This window comes from Melospiza melodia, chromosome 5 (assembly GCF_035770615.1).
Source record: "Melospiza melodia melodia isolate bMelMel2 chromosome 5, bMelMel2.pri, whole genome shotgun sequence".
Taxonomy (NCBI): Eukaryota; Metazoa; Chordata; class Aves; order Passeriformes; family Passerellidae; genus Melospiza; species Melospiza melodia.
The window spans coordinates 16,607,538-16,628,480 of record NC_086198.1 but is presented as its reverse complement, the minus strand read 5'-3'; the positions used below and the strand labels follow the sequence as shown (position 1 = coordinate 16,628,480).

The 20,943-nt window shown below is 38.6% G+C and overlaps 1 protein-coding gene across 4 annotated transcripts in view; it reads left to right on the top strand.

The window, feature by feature from the left end:
- The window catches only part of MANBA (mannosidase beta), a 54,015-nt gene that overhangs the window by 21,290 nt on the left and 11,782 nt on the right, over positions 1–20,943 (top strand). For all 4 annotated transcript variants that reach the window (XM_063156420.1, XM_063156421.1, XM_063156419.1 and 1 more), the window contains exons 5-13: positions 1,687–1,810; positions 4,226–4,401; positions 7,006–7,116; positions 12,180–12,331; positions 13,438–13,555; positions 15,645–15,731; positions 16,231–16,398; positions 18,342–18,560; positions 19,793–19,957. In XM_063156420.1, the coding sequence (XP_063012490.1) occupies positions 1,687–1,810; positions 4,226–4,401; positions 7,006–7,116; positions 12,180–12,331; positions 13,438–13,555; positions 15,645–15,731; positions 16,231–16,398; positions 18,342–18,560; positions 19,793–19,957 (1,320 nt within the window). The remainder of the gene's footprint in view (positions 1–1,686; positions 1,811–4,225; positions 4,402–7,005; positions 7,117–12,179; positions 12,332–13,437; positions 13,556–15,644; positions 15,732–16,230; positions 16,399–18,341; positions 18,561–19,792; positions 19,958–20,943) is intronic.

Here is a 20,943-nt window from a genome sequence, read left to right as displayed (position 1 = left end):
ATTTCTGCTTGCTGCTACTTTAATTTTCTTTACATTTTAGAAAATTTAATAGTTCTTCTGAGTCCACTGTGTTTCTCCGAAATCAGTGCAAGGAGAGCCTTGGAAGGAATAGTGCACTTACACAACTGTAGTCTTATTTATAGAGCAAAAGAGACCTGGAATTATTTTATGCCTCACTGATCTATACCTTTAAATTTGTTAGAAAGTACCCTAGTGCTTTTTCCTCAAATGAATTTTTTGATTGTACTTGGAATTCAAAATGTTTCTGGAAATTTCTGGAGCAGTTTCCAAGTATTGGCAACAACAGCAGCCATGTCACATCTAAAACTAAACAAACATACCAGGACATTGCTATAAGCTGGTTGCTTCCCATCTGAAAGTAATGGAGAGCTATTTACACATTTCAGGTGCAGTATTAAGTGCAGTAAACTTATCTAAATCTGAGTAAGAATTTGTGGCAGAACACAAACCTGTCACTGCTAATGTACCCCAGTGATACAGGCATATTGTTCTTGTGACATACTGTTTTTGATAGCAGTCTCTGCAGTGTTTTTAGTGAAACCTGTCAGTGATTCATTTGTTTATTTTTTATAATGGGAAAATTATTTCCAATTGGACATGTTTTCTAAGAATATGTTATCCCTGGTTTTCTGTTTGAAGTAGGTGGAGTGTTTGCTTCCTGGAAGGCTGTTTTGCAGTTTGATAGACAGGGAGGCTGACTGGCAGTGCAAGGGATAGGCCAGGCTTGTGCAATGTGGTTTGCCCAAATTAGTATGCCTTGGCTGTAAGTTATTAGTCTCTAAATTTAGAACTGTGTGTCACTGTACAAGACTTTAGGAGATCTATTGTATTTGCTTTGGGGGCTGGGGCTGTGTGAAACTTGGAGGGCAGCTGAATAGATGTTGTCAAGGGATTTGTTAAGTAGAGGTCTGACCAGGTTTGAAAACAGCTAAATGGAAATTAGTGTACGTACTTCTCTGCCTGAGCAGCATTTTATAATTCTGACAGTTATTCTGATGTTAGTACCAGAACTAAGCTACTTCTCAACCGTGTTTTTGTTCCCTTTGTTTTTGTATAAGAGAACTATAAAAAGGGGAGAAACAGTGAACATGACTGAACTACACAAATACTCCAGACATATCCATTTCTTTCCTTCTGTTACTCTGTGGTGTTAAAACTAAAAATAGGAGATAAACTATTTCATGTATGGTTTTTAATTTAATACTTTTCTTCTAGAATACTGTAACATTTCTAATTGTCAGTTTTCTGCTTTGTTAGTCTTTTAGGTATACAATTAAATACTGACATTACAAACAAAGATAATTCACAACGGAATTGAGAATAATCTCCTGGATTGTTTTTTTGATCTTTACTGTTTGGGGTCTTGTTGGTGTTTTTTTAGCCATGCACTAAGTGTTGTTTTGCTCTTTTGGTAATACAAAATTTCTCCATACTTGGACATTTAATACAAAATTTAATTTTTTGTATAATACAGGTAGTAGCAGCAAAGTTCTGGTTATGAAGTAAGAAAAAATACTGTAGGATCTTCTGGATCTATGGAAATTGGAAAAATTCTTTCAGTGCATGTCAATATTTTATTCCCAGATAGCAAATGTCTATTTCTGGCAGGGAATCAATGTCTATGTGAACAACAGGCATGTGTAACATAATCATTCTGTTTTCCAGGAGCAATGCTCATTTAGTTGGGATTGGGGCCCTTCTTTTCCCACTCAAGGAATCTGGAAAGATGTTAGGATTGAGGCCTATAACAATTATCACCTGATTTATTTTTCTATAACTCCTCTCTTTGGTAAGTCTCTTATTTTGTCTTGTTATTGGTTTCACCTTTAGAATACAAACCATTTTATTGGTAAGCCAAATGAACTGTCAGGAAGGAAATGTTCTATGGGTTTTTATGACTTTGTGTGTAGTTCTTTCCAGAACACACCTTTATTAGGTATTGAAACAGTACTTCAATACAAACAATAACTGTTAAAAATGTTAGAATTCAGAATATTTTTTTGCTTAAAATCCTGAATAACTGCAGAAATAAATGTAGTATAATTGAGATTAGCACCTCTTCTTTGATTTTGAAAAAATTCCTTTCTAATGGCATGTGTTTTCACCAAGACTCCCTGTAAATATGTCTCATTTTATTTATTTCATCTCACTTTCATTTCAAACAAAGGCAGAGCTGCTGTGGGAATTTGGTTTTGTGTTGGAAGGACAAATGCACAGTGAGCAGAGTTCGAAGAGTGCTGAGTTTTCAGGACACAACATGAAGTCTGAGAGAAAAAAGCAAGTTGTGCTAGGCAAGGATAATTGTTCAAGCTGCAATTGGAGAGGATAACCTCCTGCATTCTTGTACCTAACTTACCAAACCGGTTTCCTCTCTTGCAGTGGTCTCTGATTTTCCTCTCCTTTGTCCTGAAGATCATTGCAGCTGTGCAGAAGTAGTTAATTTTCCCTTGAAACTTTCTGCAAATGGTGATATGCCTGGTTGAGACCACCCACATGCTTTTTTCACTGCCTGTTGACCCAGTGGAGTATAGGCTAGCACGTGGGTCCTCTGCAGTGGGCTGAATTTTGGCTCTTGGGAATAGATTTGTTGTGTATGAATAAAAGAGGAAGACATCACTCCGTGGCTGTTTTTAAAGCATCCTGAAATAGCTGCAGGTCCTAAATAGAGTTGACGTGATTGGAATTTCCATGGAAAGCCCCAGCACAGACTGTGTGTTTTCTGAAATTTAGTTACAGTAAAAATCTTTTCTGGTCCCTCCCACATTCCCACAACTCCCCCTTCTGGTAGGTAAAGTCTTGCTCTCTGGGTAAGTGAAGAGAGCAAACCTCTTTCCTTCAGCAGAGAGTGGCTTGGAACCAGAGCAAGAGCTTGTTAGTATTCAAACATAGTAACGTTTGAAAAAGAAAGAGTAAATGAACAACCTGAATTTAAGCTGCATATGTACTTTTATTGTTCATCAGATTTAGTGTCATAGCCTTTTGACCACTGAGTCTGTGAAAGATTCATTGTTCTTGGTTTCTCTGTCTAGACCCCACAGTTCAGGCAGTTAGGAGTGGGTTGGAATTTCTATATGCTTTTGTAAGGGAGGAAGAATGCACTGTAATGTCTGACCTTTGTGGGGTGGGTACTTTTAAACCTTTTCCACATTTCAGAGAATTGGTCTTCACTGAGTAATGCTGGGTGTAATATAAACTTGGGAACTCAATCATTGCTCTTCATTCTGTGAAAAACAGTGAAAATCACACCAGGGCTGAATGCAATTCTTTGTTTTTTGGAGTGAGCTCTCTTTCTTTTGTGAAGCAAGGAGAGCTAGACTATATAAATGAAAAGAGAAAGCAAGTTATTAGTAATTTGAGTATACAAAATGTGTCTTAGTTCTAGTTCTCCTTGTTTTCTGTTTTGTTTGCTTTTGCTTTTATGTTAATCTGCAATATTTGAAGTATAGGATTAGCCAGGCTGTGTTAGTAGCTAGGCAATTCAACTGTTGAAGTTAGTGGGAAATTTACACATAGATCTTGAGTACCCTTGACCCTGCCTCTCCTTATTCAGTAAGGTCTGTAAAAGAGAGGATGCTCTGTGGTAACTTCAGAGAGATCTCAGGGAAGTCATTAACTTGTTTCTTTCACAACACATGGGTGGGAGAACGGACATAAAGATACAGCCTGTCAAGTCTAGACACAGTGGGCCCAATTCATCCCCAGTGTAGCTCCATTCATTTTGTCCTGTGAGTCTGGGATGAATTCAGCTCGTTTTCTGTTAATACTGTTTTTGTTTCATTGACAAAAGTGATTGTACTGGCTTGTGATTACAATCTTTCCCAAAGAGTGCCATGTTCATATGAGTGCTGACTAAAAGCAAATACAATGTCTATGGGAATTGGTGGGAAAAAATTCCTTCCTAATGAAGTGACTGGTGTCAAGGTCTCTGACTTTTGTACAGAGCTCTGAAAAAAGCCTGGATGGCTTTTGAATTAAAAGAAGAGTTAAGAAATAAAAATCATATTGCATTGTTCTGTTCCATTGGACTCGGATGTCAAATACACTAAATAAGCAGATTAACCATGTAAGCTGGTTCAGACACAGCCTGAAAATTGTTAAATTTAATCTTAGTTTTTGAATTTTTTCTTTAATGAAAGATCATGTTAACTAATAGGCATATAAACATAATTCTTAAATTCCCATTTTTTTCTCCCTCTTCTCTTAGTAAAGAGTGCTCAGCAGTGGTGTCTTGAAGTCGAGTCTATTTTTGATGTAGTCAGCTCCAAGCCAATTGCAGGTCTTGTGACTGTGAACATTCCCAGGTTACAAACGCAGCAGTCGTTCAGTGTGAAGCTTCAACCTGGAGAAGGCAGCATTGTGCTGCATGTAAACATCAACAAGGTAAAGAGGTGTGTGTGTGGAGAGCTAGTTCAGCTGCAAAATGTTCCCCCTGGTTTCCAGCGTGACTTTTGCCTCCATGTCAGTTTTAGGCCTCCTTCCCATTCCTTAGTGTCTTCCTGACTTTTAACAACAGTTCTGTATCCCTTACAGGGGAGGAGAACAGTTCTTTTCCTTTCTAAAATCTGATGTCTGTGAAGCTATGTAGCTCACTGCCAAAAGGTGATAAAGCCTTAGAAAAAGGTCACATAATCACTGGCCACTGTTAAATGACCTTTGTTGAATTATTTAGGTAAATAACCTTTGGGTATCCTGTGTCACTTCACTTCAACTGGCAGCAGGTATCTCACATGCTGGACTGATTGGGACCAGAATATACTACAATACATAGGATTCTCCCAGGAGAGAGAGGAAGCATTCCTCAAGCCTCTTAGTAGATATTTATTTACTTTCAGGTAAATAAAAACAAAAGAAAATTTTTGTGGAATAATACCCCTTACATTTGCTTATAGTCCTTTCGATAGGCAAATCTCAGGAGGAATTTTTGACTGGTAGAAGGTGCTCTAATGAGGAGCAAACTCAATTAAAAAATCAGGCTCCAGCCAGTGGGCAGAGTGGGAGCCTTGGCAGGTGCAGCAGGAGCCACACCTGATGAAGTTCTCCACAGGAGCTTCAGTGCTGCAGGACACACATTTGTGGGTGGGTGATGTGCTGTGAGCAGGAATTTGGGGCTTTTGACCATACTGGCAGTTAGTAGCACTAAAGGGTCTGCCCTCAAGCTCTTCTATATTTTACTGGCTCTGCTGTTTTTCTGCACTGCTGTGTAATGCTGCATCTGTTTTGCCTGTTTGACTGCATTGTCTGTGTGTGTTCTTGAGTTCACTTGTCAGCTGTTTGCATGGAGAGAGAGCAAGCAGGGTATTTATGTTCCAGTGTACACACTCTGTGACTTGTGTGCTTATGTGCTTTGTTTTATTTTGACACAGAAGTATAGAAACATACAGTTTTTTTACTGTTGTCATCTGATATGCAAGTTACATGAGCAATTACCAATACCCAGTTTCATTTAAAGCAACCATGAGTCTCTGCTTAGTCTTTTTAATGGATTACATTAAACAGGCACTGCAAAGTGAAACTTCAAAAATTATTTTTGCCTATTTAGTTGTCCCAGCCTCAGAAGAAATTTGTTAGTATAGTGCAACTGCAAGTCTGGAAGAAAGCACTTCCTTCAGAGCAGAGGCAGCAGTGTTTCATTATTCTTTGTGCACAAAAGGCTTTGCTGCATGAATTCACATCAGCTGATTTTATGAGAAGCCCTGAAATGTATTGATGAGGCTAACAGAGCACTTACTCTGTACACAGACTTGTGTGGTGCATGTTAGATACTGAGACCTCACCAGAAATGTATTTTTACTGAAGAGCTTATTGCAGATTACGTTGTGGAGTCAGTAGGTGTTCGAGTGGTGCATATCGCAGAGATGTGTATCAGCCTTCCTGCGGTTGCCACGCAGAGTGCTGTGCTGCCAACGCGACAGCATTTTGCTTATCAGCTAGTGGCGAGCAGAGGGGTGACATCATCAGTGGCCAATGAGACATCCAGTCGTCCCAGGCAGCTGCGAACACTCCCTTGTTGTCGAGGCTCTCTCTGAGCCTGTGCTTTCGTTTGTATCCATGCAGCACAGAGATCAGAACTTCCTCACCAGCGGCTGTGAGAATTCTCTATCAGAGAAGCTGAAAGATATATTCATGATATATTCGTGGTTGTGTCCAAGTATAGCCGCAGCAAAACATATTGTTGGGCTGTTTTCTGGCCTCAATTTATTTGAAAAGATTGAGATACTCCTTTCATGACTAAATTCAGTGCTGATCCCTCCATTGTTTGGTTGCATGCATTATTGCTTTCTTTCCACAATTTTTGTGTTATGCACTTAACTGGCAAATGCTGACAACAGGAATGAGCAGCAGAAGAAGGCTGCTAGAGTGAAGATAAATATTCTGTCATCTTAGAGATTGTATTTCATGTTTGTAAAAATTATGGAGTACTAATGGTGTGATTAGGAAACATATAGAGACAAATCAGAAAATTACCGAACTAATGAAAGAATTTGACTTAAAAGCTTGACATAAGTGAAGCAGTCGTTATGGTCATATAATACCAGAATCACAGTTGAAAAGTGTTACTGCTGTATATTGAATATTGCATGGGATAGGTAAAAGGATCAGTGAGAGGAGGTGTATGATACAGAGCTCAGTGAACAATGGCTGCTGCTGACGCAGATTTTTGGGGTTTGGAGGAATAGTATGTCAGTGTACCTCAGCTGAGGAGTGCTGGCTGTGTGCCTGCATGTCCAGGTGTGCTCATGGCCTGTTGTGAACACAAAATGAAGTGATAGCCTGGACTTGAGCAGAAGAAATCACACAATCACACTTCTCTCTTTAAATGATTTTTACCTCAGAGCTGCAGCTGGAGAGAGTGTTAGCATGTCTCAGCTGAAGCACAAAACCTCGTTAGGCTTGTGGTAATTTACTCAAAGATACCTGAGCCCAGGTGCATTTGATACCTCTTGTTATACCTATTGCTCAGGCTTTCTCCCTTGTGTGTTCAAGAGTGCTGCAGTGGAGGCTTGGTGGCCAAATGGACATGGAAAGCAAACTGGATACAACATGACAACAACTTTCATGATGGAGGCAGGATGCCAGATTGAGAAGTTTTCAAAGGTGAGCCCTAAAGTTTAATTGCATCTGGCATTGCACTGTTGGTGTTAGGACATCTGCTCTGCATAACAAAAAGTTATGCTCAGTCATAATATGCATGTGAAAATGCTAATGAGAAATGAAGTTTTTTTTAATGTTACAATGTGTGGCTACCTCTTTTCTGGTACTCTCACTTTATGTGGATGCATTTACACGAGGCTGCAAGATGGTTTACAGTTAACCAGAAACCTCAGAAGAGAAAACGTGTTCACTTCTTAAGTTTTCTAGCTTATGAAAAGAAAACAGCACTTCTAAACTTCATATACCATGCTCTTGGTTTTGTATCATGCACTGAAAAACCCTTTTAGATTTCTGTAACATTATGCAAAGATTTATTACTGAGATTGTTTTTGCTAATTTCAGTTTGTAAAAATTTATGGGATGGACACATTCCTAAAAACCTAACATATGATTATTTATTAGAATGTGCTAGATGTGCTTCAGGCTTAAGAAAAGATAAGGTCTTAAATACGACCATAAAAGTAATATTTGGGTGTTTTTGCATAAGGGTTCCCCTAACACACTGGCTATTTAATTATCTGTTTGGTTTTACTAAGGAGCCTAGAGGAGGTAATTTCCAATTGTCCATTAGAAATAAAAATCTTAGAGATTAGACTGGCCTCCTTATGTCATGAACATGTGTTAACAACCACATAAATGTATGCCTTTATTAGATGTTTCTGGTGTGTACTGCTTTATTAAAAACTAATCTGGTCACCAGGCATCTGAACTGCTATTTGCTGTAACATTTGTTAGTGTGAAAAAAACTTAGGAAAACTAGTAGCTTCTGGTGTTGTATCTTTATAGGACTAGCCCCTAGTTTGATTATGAAGTCATAATAATAATAATAATAATTTGCTATGATTAGTGTTCTAATTTTGAAACAATTAAAAAACCCACACCAAGTAAACGCAGCATGTGTTGCTTGGAAAAACTGGTGGTAGGAAATACAACTATAAACCCTCTAAAAAGGAAAATTCTGTTACTATGTGAAAATTACACAATGATAGGAAGGCTAAAAATTTCCATTTGGGTGCTTGTGTCAGAATATTTCATAGAGCTCTGTGGCATGAGATCATGGGGACTTCACGGTCTGCAACAGAAGCCTCTTTTTTTTTTTTTTCCTTAAGGGGAAAGAGGGGGGAAAAATCCCCAAATGCACCACATAGGGGGCATAGTGAATTAACCAGCATATGAAGCCTTTACAGCTTACAGTGTGAAGTCTGGTCATCCTTCCCATGTTTTGTGAATCTCTGTCTTGGTTTCTGACAGACACACGTGTACACACACACCATCACCCCCAGTCAGAGCTGTATGAGTGGAAAAAGGCTCTGTATGCAGTTTTTTCATGTTGTAGCATAATTTTCTCTCATGTCAGCAGGACTGAACAGCAACATTCATATAGCTTAATAAGAACTTTGAGTAGTTCAGGAGATACAATCAGGGATTAATGTTCCTGAAAGTTGTTTTGTTGTCAGTTCTGTTGTCCATGTTGTACTGACTGTATTCAGGAAGAAAAAATTTCCTACTTGCATATTCCCCCCCCCCCCCCCCAGAAAAAAAGCAGAGATGAGGCATTTCACAAGTGGTTTGTGTCCCTATGAGTATCTACTTAACTTTGGACAGGAAAAAACTGAAGCATGAGAACTGTACATGTGAGAAAGCACAGCTTGATCTTATGTCAGATTTGGCTACTCCAAAGTTGAACTACTTTCTGGATTCTGACATGCTAGAGTAGTCTTCAAAACTTTAACCAATCCTTTGGGAATGTTTCTGGGTGGCCTTCCAGTATGTACTTGCAGGAGCTCTATAGAGCTCTAGCCAGCAGTGCTGGGAATCTCTTTGGCTCAGAGAAGTACTTACTCATTCCTGTTCAGAGCAGCAGAAAGCCAAAGCAGAATAAAAGCCAGCATCTGGGATAGGATGTGGTTTGGTTTTGGCTTGGTTTTCCATTTGAATATTTTGTTCTAGAGTTTGTTTCTCAGGATAACGTGAAACAAAGTCATATCTCACAGTGACATTGGTTTTCTTGATGGAGGGTCCTGTTTGCTATTGATAAGTTGCTTATTTCTTGCCATCCCCACAATTATTGCCTCTTTCATTGCCCCATGAAGCATTTGTTTGCTTTTCAGTTCTATTTCCCCATCTTTCTGTGTGCTCATTTCTCCAGCATTGTACTCGGAGGTTTTTGGTTTTTAAGGCTATTTTTGTACTTTTAAAATCTTGGCCTCCAACAGTCTTTCCCTCCATCCCTTTACACACTCTTTTCCCCTCAGGCATTTTAGCATGACTTCCAGAAGTCTTTCCTTTCTGGCTTTGTAGTTTTCACACCACTTTCATGCTGTGTTCTAATTTGTTAGGTCGCTGGGTTGTTCTGTGATCTTAGTTCAGCTCTAGGCATCTTCATCCTTATTACTTTTCCTACTGCTAAATATGGGAATGCCAAATGTGATCCACAGGTCACTTAACTGTGTACAAAGCCTTTGTATGTGCTTTAAAAAGGTAGGTATCTGTTTCATAATTATGCTCAGAACCAGCTGATTGGTCTGTGGTGGCTCGAGAGCTCCTTGTGTGTGCCCCAAGGCTGAGAGAAATGCTCAGCCCTCAGGCAGTAAGCTCTATCAGACAGATTTAAGGGTGGCCAAGGTCTTGGTAGCCAGGAGGGCACGTAACCAAGCTTGCCAGATGCTGGTTGTCTCCCACTGCCCTTCTTTCACCTCCCCAAGGCAGAAGGAAGCTGTATTAGGAACTGGAAGATGTGCTGTCACCAGCTGGGCCCCGGGGGAGCAGTGGAGTTGTGCTGAATCTTGGGGGCCTGGGAATGTGAGCTGAGGCTAAGGAGCTTTTTCTCTTGCTCCTGCTGTCTGGGTGGTCCTGGCTGAGTGTTTCAGCCTGTCAGGTTGCCTTGGCCACTTGCATCAGTTCACTTGAGCAGGAATAAAGCAATGTCTCATTACTTCTGTTAGTAATATAAATGCTCTATTACAAATGCACTCTGAGACAGTCCCTACCTGCCTGATCACATCCCTTAAGATGACATCCCAAATACTTTGGCAGCTCCAACTGCAAGTCCCATTCCACTTCGTGCCGTAAAAATAGAGCCACAATGGAGACTGAGGAGTTTTTCTCCAAGTAGTTGAATTCAGTGTAGGAAGGTCAGAACTTTTTCACATACTGTAGTTTCTCTCCTGTAGCCTTCAGGAGTTAGAGTAACTGTGAAAATTGCATGAAACTTTGGTTATTGTTTAAATTCAACTTCTCCTGTTCAACTAGGTCTGCAAAAATCTAGGAATGGTTGCTGCCATGATGCAGAGCTGTTTAGGTTGAGCTTAGTGATCTGTCACCTCTGCTAATGCATCTGGTTTGTCACATGCATTGTCTCTGTCCAGGTGTTTGATTAATAATTGTCCACTTAACTTAGAGGCACCAAAAGGGAATCAAAAAGTGGTGATTTCCTTTTTCCTCCCTACTGCTAGAAATAGTTTTCTGCCTATATGTGTGATTTTTGAAAAGCTGAATGTTCAGAAAATGCAGTCCCGTAGTGGGATTAATCATTTCCCTTTTGAATAACAACCGTGTCTGGTGTGTGAAATAGAGAGTTGCATTTTGTATTAAAGACAGGTGTATCATTTGCACTTAACTAGGTTAATTTTAGCCTGGTTCAGTGACATATACTTGCCTCAGCTGAAGCTGAGGGAGAACAGGCTGTACTCTACAAACTGACCTTTTGAAAAGGTAAAGCAAATAGTCATCTGAGAGAGGAGTGGTTGCTATCTTAGGAGTAGTTTAGAAAAAATTTGTTTCCTGCCCTTCTGACTCAAGCCTGTTTTGGCTAAAATTAACTGTGAGCTTTCCTTCCCTTTATTTAATTTTCCAGTTTTCTCCCTATGATAATGAGCAACAGGTGCAATAAAGAAAATGTGTTTTCTTCCTGACTTAAGGAAATTGAACTGGAACAGGGGTACAGGAGAAGATGTTTAAAGTGTCCCTGAAAGAGCTGTTTTCTGGAAGAGTTTGGAGGTGTGCAGGAGCTGATATGGCGGGTGGGGAAAGCACTGTACAAATAAGGGGTCAGTGCTGTTGCAGTGCATTAACTGCTCCCTCATGGCTGTTTGTGTCAGTGCAGTCAGGATACCCCTCAGAGCAGTATTGTTGCTTGTAGTGAAGTCCTAGAAATCGTCTGGGACAATACAGCACACCACAACAGTCTGGAACTATTTCCTGGGAGCTTTAATTCCACCTGCATCAGGAGAAAGGAAGGTTTTCTTGTTTCAGCGTCACAATGCCATGTATTAGGCTGAAAGAGCAGCTGTAAAAGTTTGGCCTCTGCTTCTACTTGAGATGTGCTTTATCTTTAATACTTTACTCACAGTAAGTGTTTATTTAGCTGAACTGGTCACTCTGAGTCATTATTGCTGATCATGCTGTTCCTACACAGCTGTGATGGCCAGAGGGCCTTTCACTTGCAAAGTGGCATTTGTGTTTGCATGGGTGTTTTTTTCTCTGTAAGTGTTACATCTATTTAAAAAGTGTCATTTCAGAGAAGTAAAAGAAGATCTTGCTTGTACTATGTGAATCTCATTCTAGCTATTCAGGGTCAAGACTTAAAACTGAGCTGCTGCAGTCTCCTGGTAGAGAAAATTGCAGATCACATGATGCTTCTGATCTGGTGGAATCCCTGCATTCCTCTTGCTGGACTTTTGACTGAACTCTGCAAAAACCAAACTTCACCTGTCTCTTACATACATGTCTGCACATTTACTGTTGTTTGCTCATGCTTTCTCTTTCTCTCTCTTAATATGATAGCAACTTTAAAAAGTGAACAGGCTTATTGAAAGAATGTTTTCTAGTACTGTTACAGGGTGTTTTCAGCAAGCAGGAATTTAGAGATGAGTCCGTGTCTTTTGACTCCTTGACAAATTCTGAGCTGTTACTTTTCAGTTGTACATCCCTTTTGTAATGATTTTCTTTGTGTAGTTTTAATTCCTTTTTTGTCAGCTTTAAATCTAAGTTTCATGTCTTCACAGGTCTATTTTCGGACAGTAGAACTTATTCAGGAGCCTATTCCTGGCTCACCAGGCCTGAGTTTCTACTTCAGAATCAATGGCCGACCCATTTTTATTAAGGGCTCAAACTGGATTCCAGCAGATTCTTTCCAGGACAGAGTGACCTCTGACACGTAAGCCACATTTGATGTTCTCTAAGGATAAAGGATAATGTTTTCCTCCTCCTGATTCTCTCTACACCCTTTATCAAAGGTTGGCTTTAGTGGGTAAAACTTTCAAGGTAGAACACTAATTGTTGTGGGTGGGAGGGGGAGGGTACAGAATTAGGGTTAATTAACATGAACAGATTTGAGTGATGTTCAAGGCATGTAGGTGCAGTTGCTGATGGGAATGTGTTTGCTTGCAGTTCATAGTTACTGGCCTTTTGGGTATTTTTAGGGATCATCCTCAGGCTGTTTGACCCTGTCTGGACACATCCATTGGTAGTCAGAGGATGTGCACTTCATCCATGTTCTAACCCATATCATGCAGGGTTATGTAGGTGCATGGCAGCCTCTCCCCTTCTCCTGATCTCATCTAGGCTACTTGGATTTCAGTGCTCAGCACCACAGAGATTCAGGTGGGATGGGGCTGTCCTGTACTTGGTCTAAGCTTTACTCTGGGATATTGGGGAGCCAGCTCAACAGGGCATGCTGCTGCATGCATTCACATGCAGTTTAGAGGCTACCAGTATGATTTAAGGAAAAATGAAGCCTAAAACCCTTAAAATGAGATTCCCAGTCTCAATATTTCTCCTCACCCTCTCACTCCCTTATTCTCTCTATGCATTATGGAACTCAGGAAGAGGATATACATTCCTGATTGTGTTTAAAGAGAATTTGAATTCAAGGAATTGACATACAAAGCAAGTAATATCAGAGGAGAAAAGACTAACATGATTAATAAAACATAGTATTTCTAAATTTGGTCCTGCCAAAACTTCTGTAAAAGCACTTACACATGTGTCACTCCATCTATTTTCTAAGTGTTAACAGGATCAAGTGATTTTTCTATGCAAAAAATTGCTTTTTGAGAGCTCTGTCCAGACATGCAAGTTTAGAAACCAGAGTATTTTGCTATTTTTTGTTAGAGTTATAAGTCATAGATTGCCTGCTAATGATTTAGATTTGGGTGGTTTTTTTGATAGGGGCATTCATTTCTTCGTTTTTTGTATAACCTTAGAAATTCTTAACTAATAGAACTTCACAAAACTTGTATATCTCCTTTTTGTATTTGACAGACTAAGGCTACTCTTGAAGTCTGCAGCAGATGCTAACATGAATGCCCTTCGGGTTTGGGGAGGAGGAGTATATGAACAAGATGAATTTTACGATATTTGTGATGAAATAGGAATAATGGTAAAAACAATAAACACAGAATAATTATTTAAAAACTGACAAGAACTTGTAAATGAAAATCCACTTCAAATTTAAAAAAAGAGAATTAATACGTAAGTTCTAACCATCTTTCCAAAGGACACTGTAGAGTATCAACACGAGGTCAGATTAACCTGATTTTTTGGTTGACTCATTGGGCTTCTTTAAGTTCTTTGTAATTTTAATGGTTTCTGATTACAGAGACTGAATCTGGAAGTGATATTTTGGAGACTTTATTGTAGAAGGTCACCATTAGGAAGAAGGTGGCTATGCTCATCTCAGTTTTGGAAAAGGATTTTATTTCTTTTAAAAGCATTTTCTTCTTTTTAGCAATAGCTGAAAAGGGTTGGGCAGTTTTGGTTCAAACTTCTCATTTGGTCCAAAGACAAACATGGAAGGCATTATCCAAGGGGCCATTTTGAACAAACTATAATTGAATATAAATGTAGCTGTAAGGTGAACACCTGCTGCAATCACTAATCCTGGATGAGTACCTTTGATTATATAAGCATGTATTAATAAGTTTTGATGAAGTAGTGACTAGATGAATGAAGGCCAAGTTGCATCTGGTATTAAAAATCCTGACAAGTGTGTTTGGTCTTAGTCTACACCATAAGAAGCAGGGAAACAGAATTCATACCTTGCTGCTTTCAGATGGGTGTGCTTGCAAAAAAAAAAAGTTACATCTATTTTAGTGATCTGAATGAGTGTCCTGATTTTCAAGGCTTCTGAGCACTTACAGTTCTTCAATTTTTAACACTATGCTCCTTAAGTAGGCCACATAGATCTGTGTCTGTACAGTGCTCAGTGCAAGATTTAGATCCTATTTAACAGCCAAAATAGCAAGTAAATGCAGAAAATCAGACTCTTTTTCAGGAGGGGCAGTGGGGGATGCTTTTGGTTTTGTTTCTTCTGATGATCTTGTAAAGGCTTAAAAGTGCATTGGAGTCAAACTGTGCTTAAGGAAAACCAGTGATAGCTCACTGAGAGAAATAGTGAGAAAGTTTCTTTCAATAGAGAGTTTTGACACCAACAGTCACTAAAGGATTATGAGTGATTCTGCAGCAATAGCTTTGCTTTTTCTGTACAGTGTTAGGATTGTAACAATTATTAATGGTTCCATTATCCCCCACTGTCCTATTCTTTATCTTCAGTTTCCTTAGGGAATGTGTGCTGAAAAGAGCCTTGGAAAAGCATATTCTCACTGCAATGAAAATGAAATTCTATGAGGAGCTGGTCTCTGTCTCTCAATATGTAACACAGTGTTAGAAAAGCGGAGTCTCCTACAGACCCCTTTGGGTTAAGGTGCTCCTTCCTAGAGCTCTTTTCCTTAACATTTTAGACAGACTAGAAGGAGCCTCAAGGTTATTAAAAAGGCAATTTAAAAAACAAAACACTAAACAAGAAATCTTATCCATCTCATTGGGCTTCCATTCCCATTTTTGTAATTCTGCTGCAAGGTACAAATGGAGTTTATTCTTCTTGAATTGAAAGGCTTGCTGTTCTCTAGTAGTATCTACTTGATCTTTCTTTGAAGAGAAAGATCACTGTGTTTTTAGAGCATCTAGCTTGTTTCTGCCCCTCTTACTGGGTAAGATTTGCTGGTTTTTAGATAATTTTGTATGGAGATGTTTTCTTAACAAGTACACATTAAGATCTGTTAAGTGTGCTCAGTGCCACATCAGAAGAATTATTGTCTCTTCTCATTAAGTAGTGGGGATTTGGTGTTACACCTGTGAGAATAGTAAATAAATATGAAATTGTTCTGTCCAGCTGCAAATTGCTACATGTTCAATATCTGATTATTCTGTTGAAACTCACAGAACTTCATCTACTGAGCAATATTCCTCTCCTCAATGTAGGCTGTCAGGAGCTGATTCCTAAGGGTAAATATTTTGTAACCCTGATATTGAGGATAACCACAGTGGAGTATGCACATAGTTGAGCCCCATGGTCAATGTGATTTGATTTCTGTCTGAACAAAGGACAGTGCATCCCAATAGCCATATATTTTTCAAGTATGTAAAGTAACTTGCTGACAGTTTTTTTTAATCTTTCCTTTCCCTTGTAGATTTGGCAGGATTTCATGTTCGCGTGTGCACTATATCCAACCAGCCAGAATTTTTTAGAATCCGTAAGAGCAGAAGTTACTCATCAGGTATTTTATCCATGTGTCAAAGCTCTATTTCACATTATCTATTTTTCATTGACTGTGTAAGTTAGCTTTCCAAAAATGGTTGTTTTGATGTTTTTGTTAGTGTACCTTTATGCAGCAGACACAAAATGTAACATTGCTAAATCTTATTGAACTCCTCTGACTGCTTGCATGAGTTGTCAGTCAAGAAAACTGCACACAATTTATCCTGCACACATGGCTGAGTAGAGGTCCATGGTACATACGTGCATAAGACAGATGTATGCCAGCATATTAGAAATTTTCCCTTCTGAAAGTGTATATTACAAAACTTTGAGGCTGGTGGCAAATGGAGGGAATAGTGAACCATGTGGCAAAAAAAGGGAATTGTAGGCTTAGTGTGTGTAATATAATATACATGTGGACTTGTAATTCAACTAGTAGTAAAGTGATTATTTTAAAAAAGTTCATTGTTAAGATAAATAGTTTTACTTGACTTCTGAAACTGTAAGTTGTATTTCAGGTGCGACGTTTAAAATCTCATCCATCAATTATTCTGTGGAGTGGTAACAATGAAAATGAAGCAGCAATTGCAAGCAACTGGTTCTCCATACCTTATCCTGACATAGGAGTCTATATCAAAGACTATGTGACCCTTTATGTGAAGAACATACGTGAAATAGTTCTTCGTGTAAGTAATCTCAAGAAACTCCAGGAGGATATGGTTTGGAAAAAGGTTTTAATGTTTGAGCAAGCTGGGATTTCCCTTTTTTCTTTTAATCCTTTTAAGAGATGAGGAAGAGCATTTTGAGAAATTGCTCTTTCCAAGTTCTTCTAAATAACTGTCTAAACTCAAGAGTTATTCTCCAAATAAAAAAATATTTTAAAAATTACCTGTCTTTAACATTTTATGATGTGTAAAGTAAGACCTGAAAGTGTAGTAGATCTTATTTCTTTTTTCCTTCCTGCTTTTAGTATGTCCATGAATGCCTTCACTTCTAATGGACAAAAATCAGCTTGCCCATTAATTAATTAATCTCAATGATCAGGTTTTCTTTATCTAATTTTGTTGAAGAATACTGTGAAAAGCATTCAACAGCTCTCAGATCTTTTAATAGCAGTTGAAAAAAATCGATAAAGATGTTATTTCTTCAGTATGTGACCGAATATTTTTTGTTCTAAGCAGGTAAAGCAAAAGTGATGCTAAGCGTTGAACTCATGCTGTGTAGTCATTGTATTGATTTTGCAAACAAAATATTGGTATTCTGCAGAATATGAAGGCAAAGAAAAATATTTTGATATAAAATTTAAACTGCAAGTATGCAGTCCACAAACACCTGGCATCCTTAATGAAGTCTAGTGTGATTTTGCACAGGTTTTTAAAGGTTTATTTATCCTCTTAGAAGAGGACATTCTAGATTTCTGTACTGAGCTGTGTGTAAAGGTGTGCTGTGGTGTTTTTGTGATTAGCTACATGAGTTGGGTATGTGTATGTGCAACAAAGTGAGGTGTTCTGGCTTCGTACTTGTGCAGCATTGCCATCCAAGATGGACCCATTTTTATTTTAAATCTATAGAATAGCTATTCTGAGTGCAAAAAGGAACCATAGAGGGAGATAACTTCAGGTCCTGCATAATACAAGCCAGCTGAGGAAACCTGTAACTACCAGTAGTGGTGGACTTGGTAACTTGAAGACTTCTACCTTTGAACTAAAGACTTCAGGGAATGCAGGATTTCCTACAGTAAATTGTTTCAGTTAATTATTAATTACTCACACCAAGAAAAAAAGAAAGATTATGTGGGAAACAGGATTGTTTCTTAAAATGGGGCAAATGTCTGAGTGCATTGCTGTGTTCCAGTCAATTGCAGTAACTTGTTACTGGTAACTATGCTTAGGCCTCTGTCTTACTAGAAGTAGGGTGTTGAATGAATTATAGCTGCAAAAGGATTCCTTCAGTACTTTGCCGACTATTGTTAAAAGATTTAGTATTCTAAGTCTTCTGAGACTATAAATAAAGGCAGCTCTGAACAATTTGAAATGTAACCCTTCTTGTAATCTCATCTATCTTAGCATGCAGAGCCAGCTAAAATGACAATAACCTGTAATGATACCATGCAAGCATTAAAAGCAGAACACCTTGGATTTGTTAGGACTAAATTTAGGTGACTGTTTAATAAGAAAGGAGAAAATCATGGCCTTTTTCCTGTAAAAACACTGCAAAAGTAATAATTTTCCATAAAGAAGTCATAGTATTCCAATATTAATGTTCCTTGAGTATATATTTCACAAGGCACACTTTAAATAGCCTTCATTAAGAATTTAGAGGCATATAAAGATAGAAAATCTCTTGATGTGAGGAGAGAATCCCTCAGAAGAGCAGAGCAAGCAGAATCATGCCCAGCTGTCCTCCAAGAACATAAGTAAGAAGCTAATTAAGTAAGTAAAGATGATGAATGTTAGGACATAAAAAGGGAATGTTCCCTAGGTGGTGACTCAGAAATTTGGAAAAAATATGGTCTCTGTGCCCCCAAGCCCCTCTTTTCAAAAAATAGTCTATGCATTCAGATGGTAAACGTCAGTCACTTTGTAAAGGGGTTGTATTTTTGTTTTGTTTTGTTTTTTTTATATCCCAGGAAGATAAGAGTCGTCCTTTTGTGACATCCAGTCCCACCAATGGCTTGGAGTCAGTCAAAGAAGGCTGGCTCTCCCGGAATCCTTACGACACCCATTATGGTGACACACACTTCTATGACTACAGCCGTGACTGCTGGAACTGGACAATGTATCCTAAAACTCGTTTTGCTTCAGAGTATGGATTTCAGTCCTGGCCTTCCTTCAGTACCATTGAAAAGGTAAGGCTGGGCTTCCACACCTTGCTGTCCCCTTTGCTCTCATTTAGTGAGGGCAATGAGTCTCTTCCCAAAAACTTCTGCATCCAAACCATAGTAATGTGTTGTTAGGCATGGTATGGCATAAGTGGGATAGAGGTGTGTGCCTGGGGAGGGCGGGGATGGAACCATTCTGTTTCCCTCCTTGGTGTTCAATATACTTACCTTGATGTTGCAAGAGGGACTTGGTTTGGATGAGAGACTATTATGAAACTGTTATTTCTGGTAGTAATTCTGTTTAATGTATAGACGAGAGGAGAGATATGACAAAAGGTGAATTGTGCTGGATTTTAAAATGTTTTGATTTTTATGTATTTACCAGTTTCTTTCATTTAAATAATCTGTTTCTTAATGTATTGCATGTAAGAAGATTTGGTTTTGTCTCCATTAAATTTAGATATTGTATGTTCTGTCTTATTTATCAAAGTGGAGCAGAGACATACCATGATGTTTGTCCGTTTGTCCAGGGAGAGATGTTGATAATCATGCATGCAAGCAAAAGGAGTTCACAATGTTTCTTTCAATTTGCTGGGCAAAGCCTGTTATCTGAAGCATTATCAGAACATTCATCTATATGAATAACAATAAAAATTATTCAATCCAGCCTAAAAAGAAACAAATTTAGATAAGATTGTTTAGAGAGAGTAATTACAATGAAAACTTGGCAATAATAACTGAATGAGTTATGCTTGTTGTTGTCTGTAGTTGAAAAAAGCTGGTTTATGATAATTTGTTATCAGAGGCAAGTTTTGAAAATGTATAGACGTATTATTAGAATTTATACCCCTGCTGACTTACATAACTTTTATACCTCAATGTGTTTAACTAGATTACATTCTTCCATATTAATGTAGGGTGTTTCTGATTTACTATGAATGCAAGCAAAACTCTGAGGTCCCTTGGCCAACCCAAACCTTAGGACAGTTAAGTTAAATGCCACTGAGCCAAAAGTTGCTCTTCTGAGTTGAATTGCAATGTGTGTTTCATTTATTTGTACAAGGAGTGTAAGCAAAGGGTGTTAGTGATTAAAAATCTTTGCATGACTGCATGAGGCACTGTAGAAATATACTACCAGTGTTAAGGTTTTGGATGATATCAGTAGGCTGTAATGGATATCCTTTCCTCAATATCCTGGCTGTCATTAAATGTATATTCTACCTTTTCATACAGATACCTTATTTTTGTGTTTTTTAAAGGTTTCCTCCCCTGAGGACTGGTCCTACACAAGCAATTTTTCTCTCCATCGGCAGCACCATGAAGGTGGCAATATTCAGATGCTTCAAGAGATTGGGCGTCATTTCAAACTTCCCCAGTGCCCAGATCCTGTAAAGCAGTTCAAGGATATGATTTACCTCACTCAGGTAATAGTGATTCTTCCGTAGAAGTAGCTGTCAGTACTTGTTCCATTAAATTCTGTCAGCTGTTAGAGCTGGGCCTGGTCCCTTCAGGAGTGTTCCATCATACAGAAAGTTTCCATTCTGAAGAACTGGAGAGTCCAGTTTGGTTTGGAGCTAGCTTGTCTCTCTTTAATTGTAGAGAGACTCCAGTTCCCATGATAGAAGGGCTGAAATAATCAGGGAATTACCCAGAAACTGGGAGAAAGTCTGTCTGAAAGTATGTGCTGCCTTGGTCCTTCTCCCCAGCTGGGCTCACCTAGCTGGGGAGGATGCAGGGATGTGCTGGGCTTCCATGGTACAAGATTATTCCCAGTGCTGCATGTTACTCCCTTTTCCAGGGTGGGGATGTTTTGCTCTTCATGTGGCCCTTGTAGGCTCACTGCTTTGATTCTTCCCACATGGAAAACATAAGCTTTGGAAGCAGTATTTTTTCCAAAGAATGTAGTTCTCTATTAACCAGATAATTTTATTTTGTTATGGACTCAAATATTTTAGTAAATATATTTTGAGTTTTTTCAAATCAGAAGCATGTATTTTGCTTTTCATTCATAGTAATTCAACATCATGCTTGCTTCTTTATTCTGTGCAATTTTTAAAAGATGCTAAGTAACTTTCTAATGCTATTATGCAAATTGAAAGTGCTGTTAATTTTTGGTGTGTTTCCAGAATTTTAGAAACACTCGTGATAGAAGTAACTGCACACTCACTAAGTTTCTAATGTTTGAGAGCTGCTGTCAGCAGGTTTTATATAAAAGCAAAATTGCTTGAGCATTTCTGGCACTCTTGACAAGGGAAAAAGGATAGATGATGCTGTGAAATTGAAACCAGGGGTAAAGCTTTCACCATGAGGTCCAGACTCAAAAAAGCTTGGAGAGTTTCTGTAAGGCCAAGTCTGTCAAGGCCTTATTAACAGGTGAAACAATTTAATACCAAAATAAGGATAGCAAAAA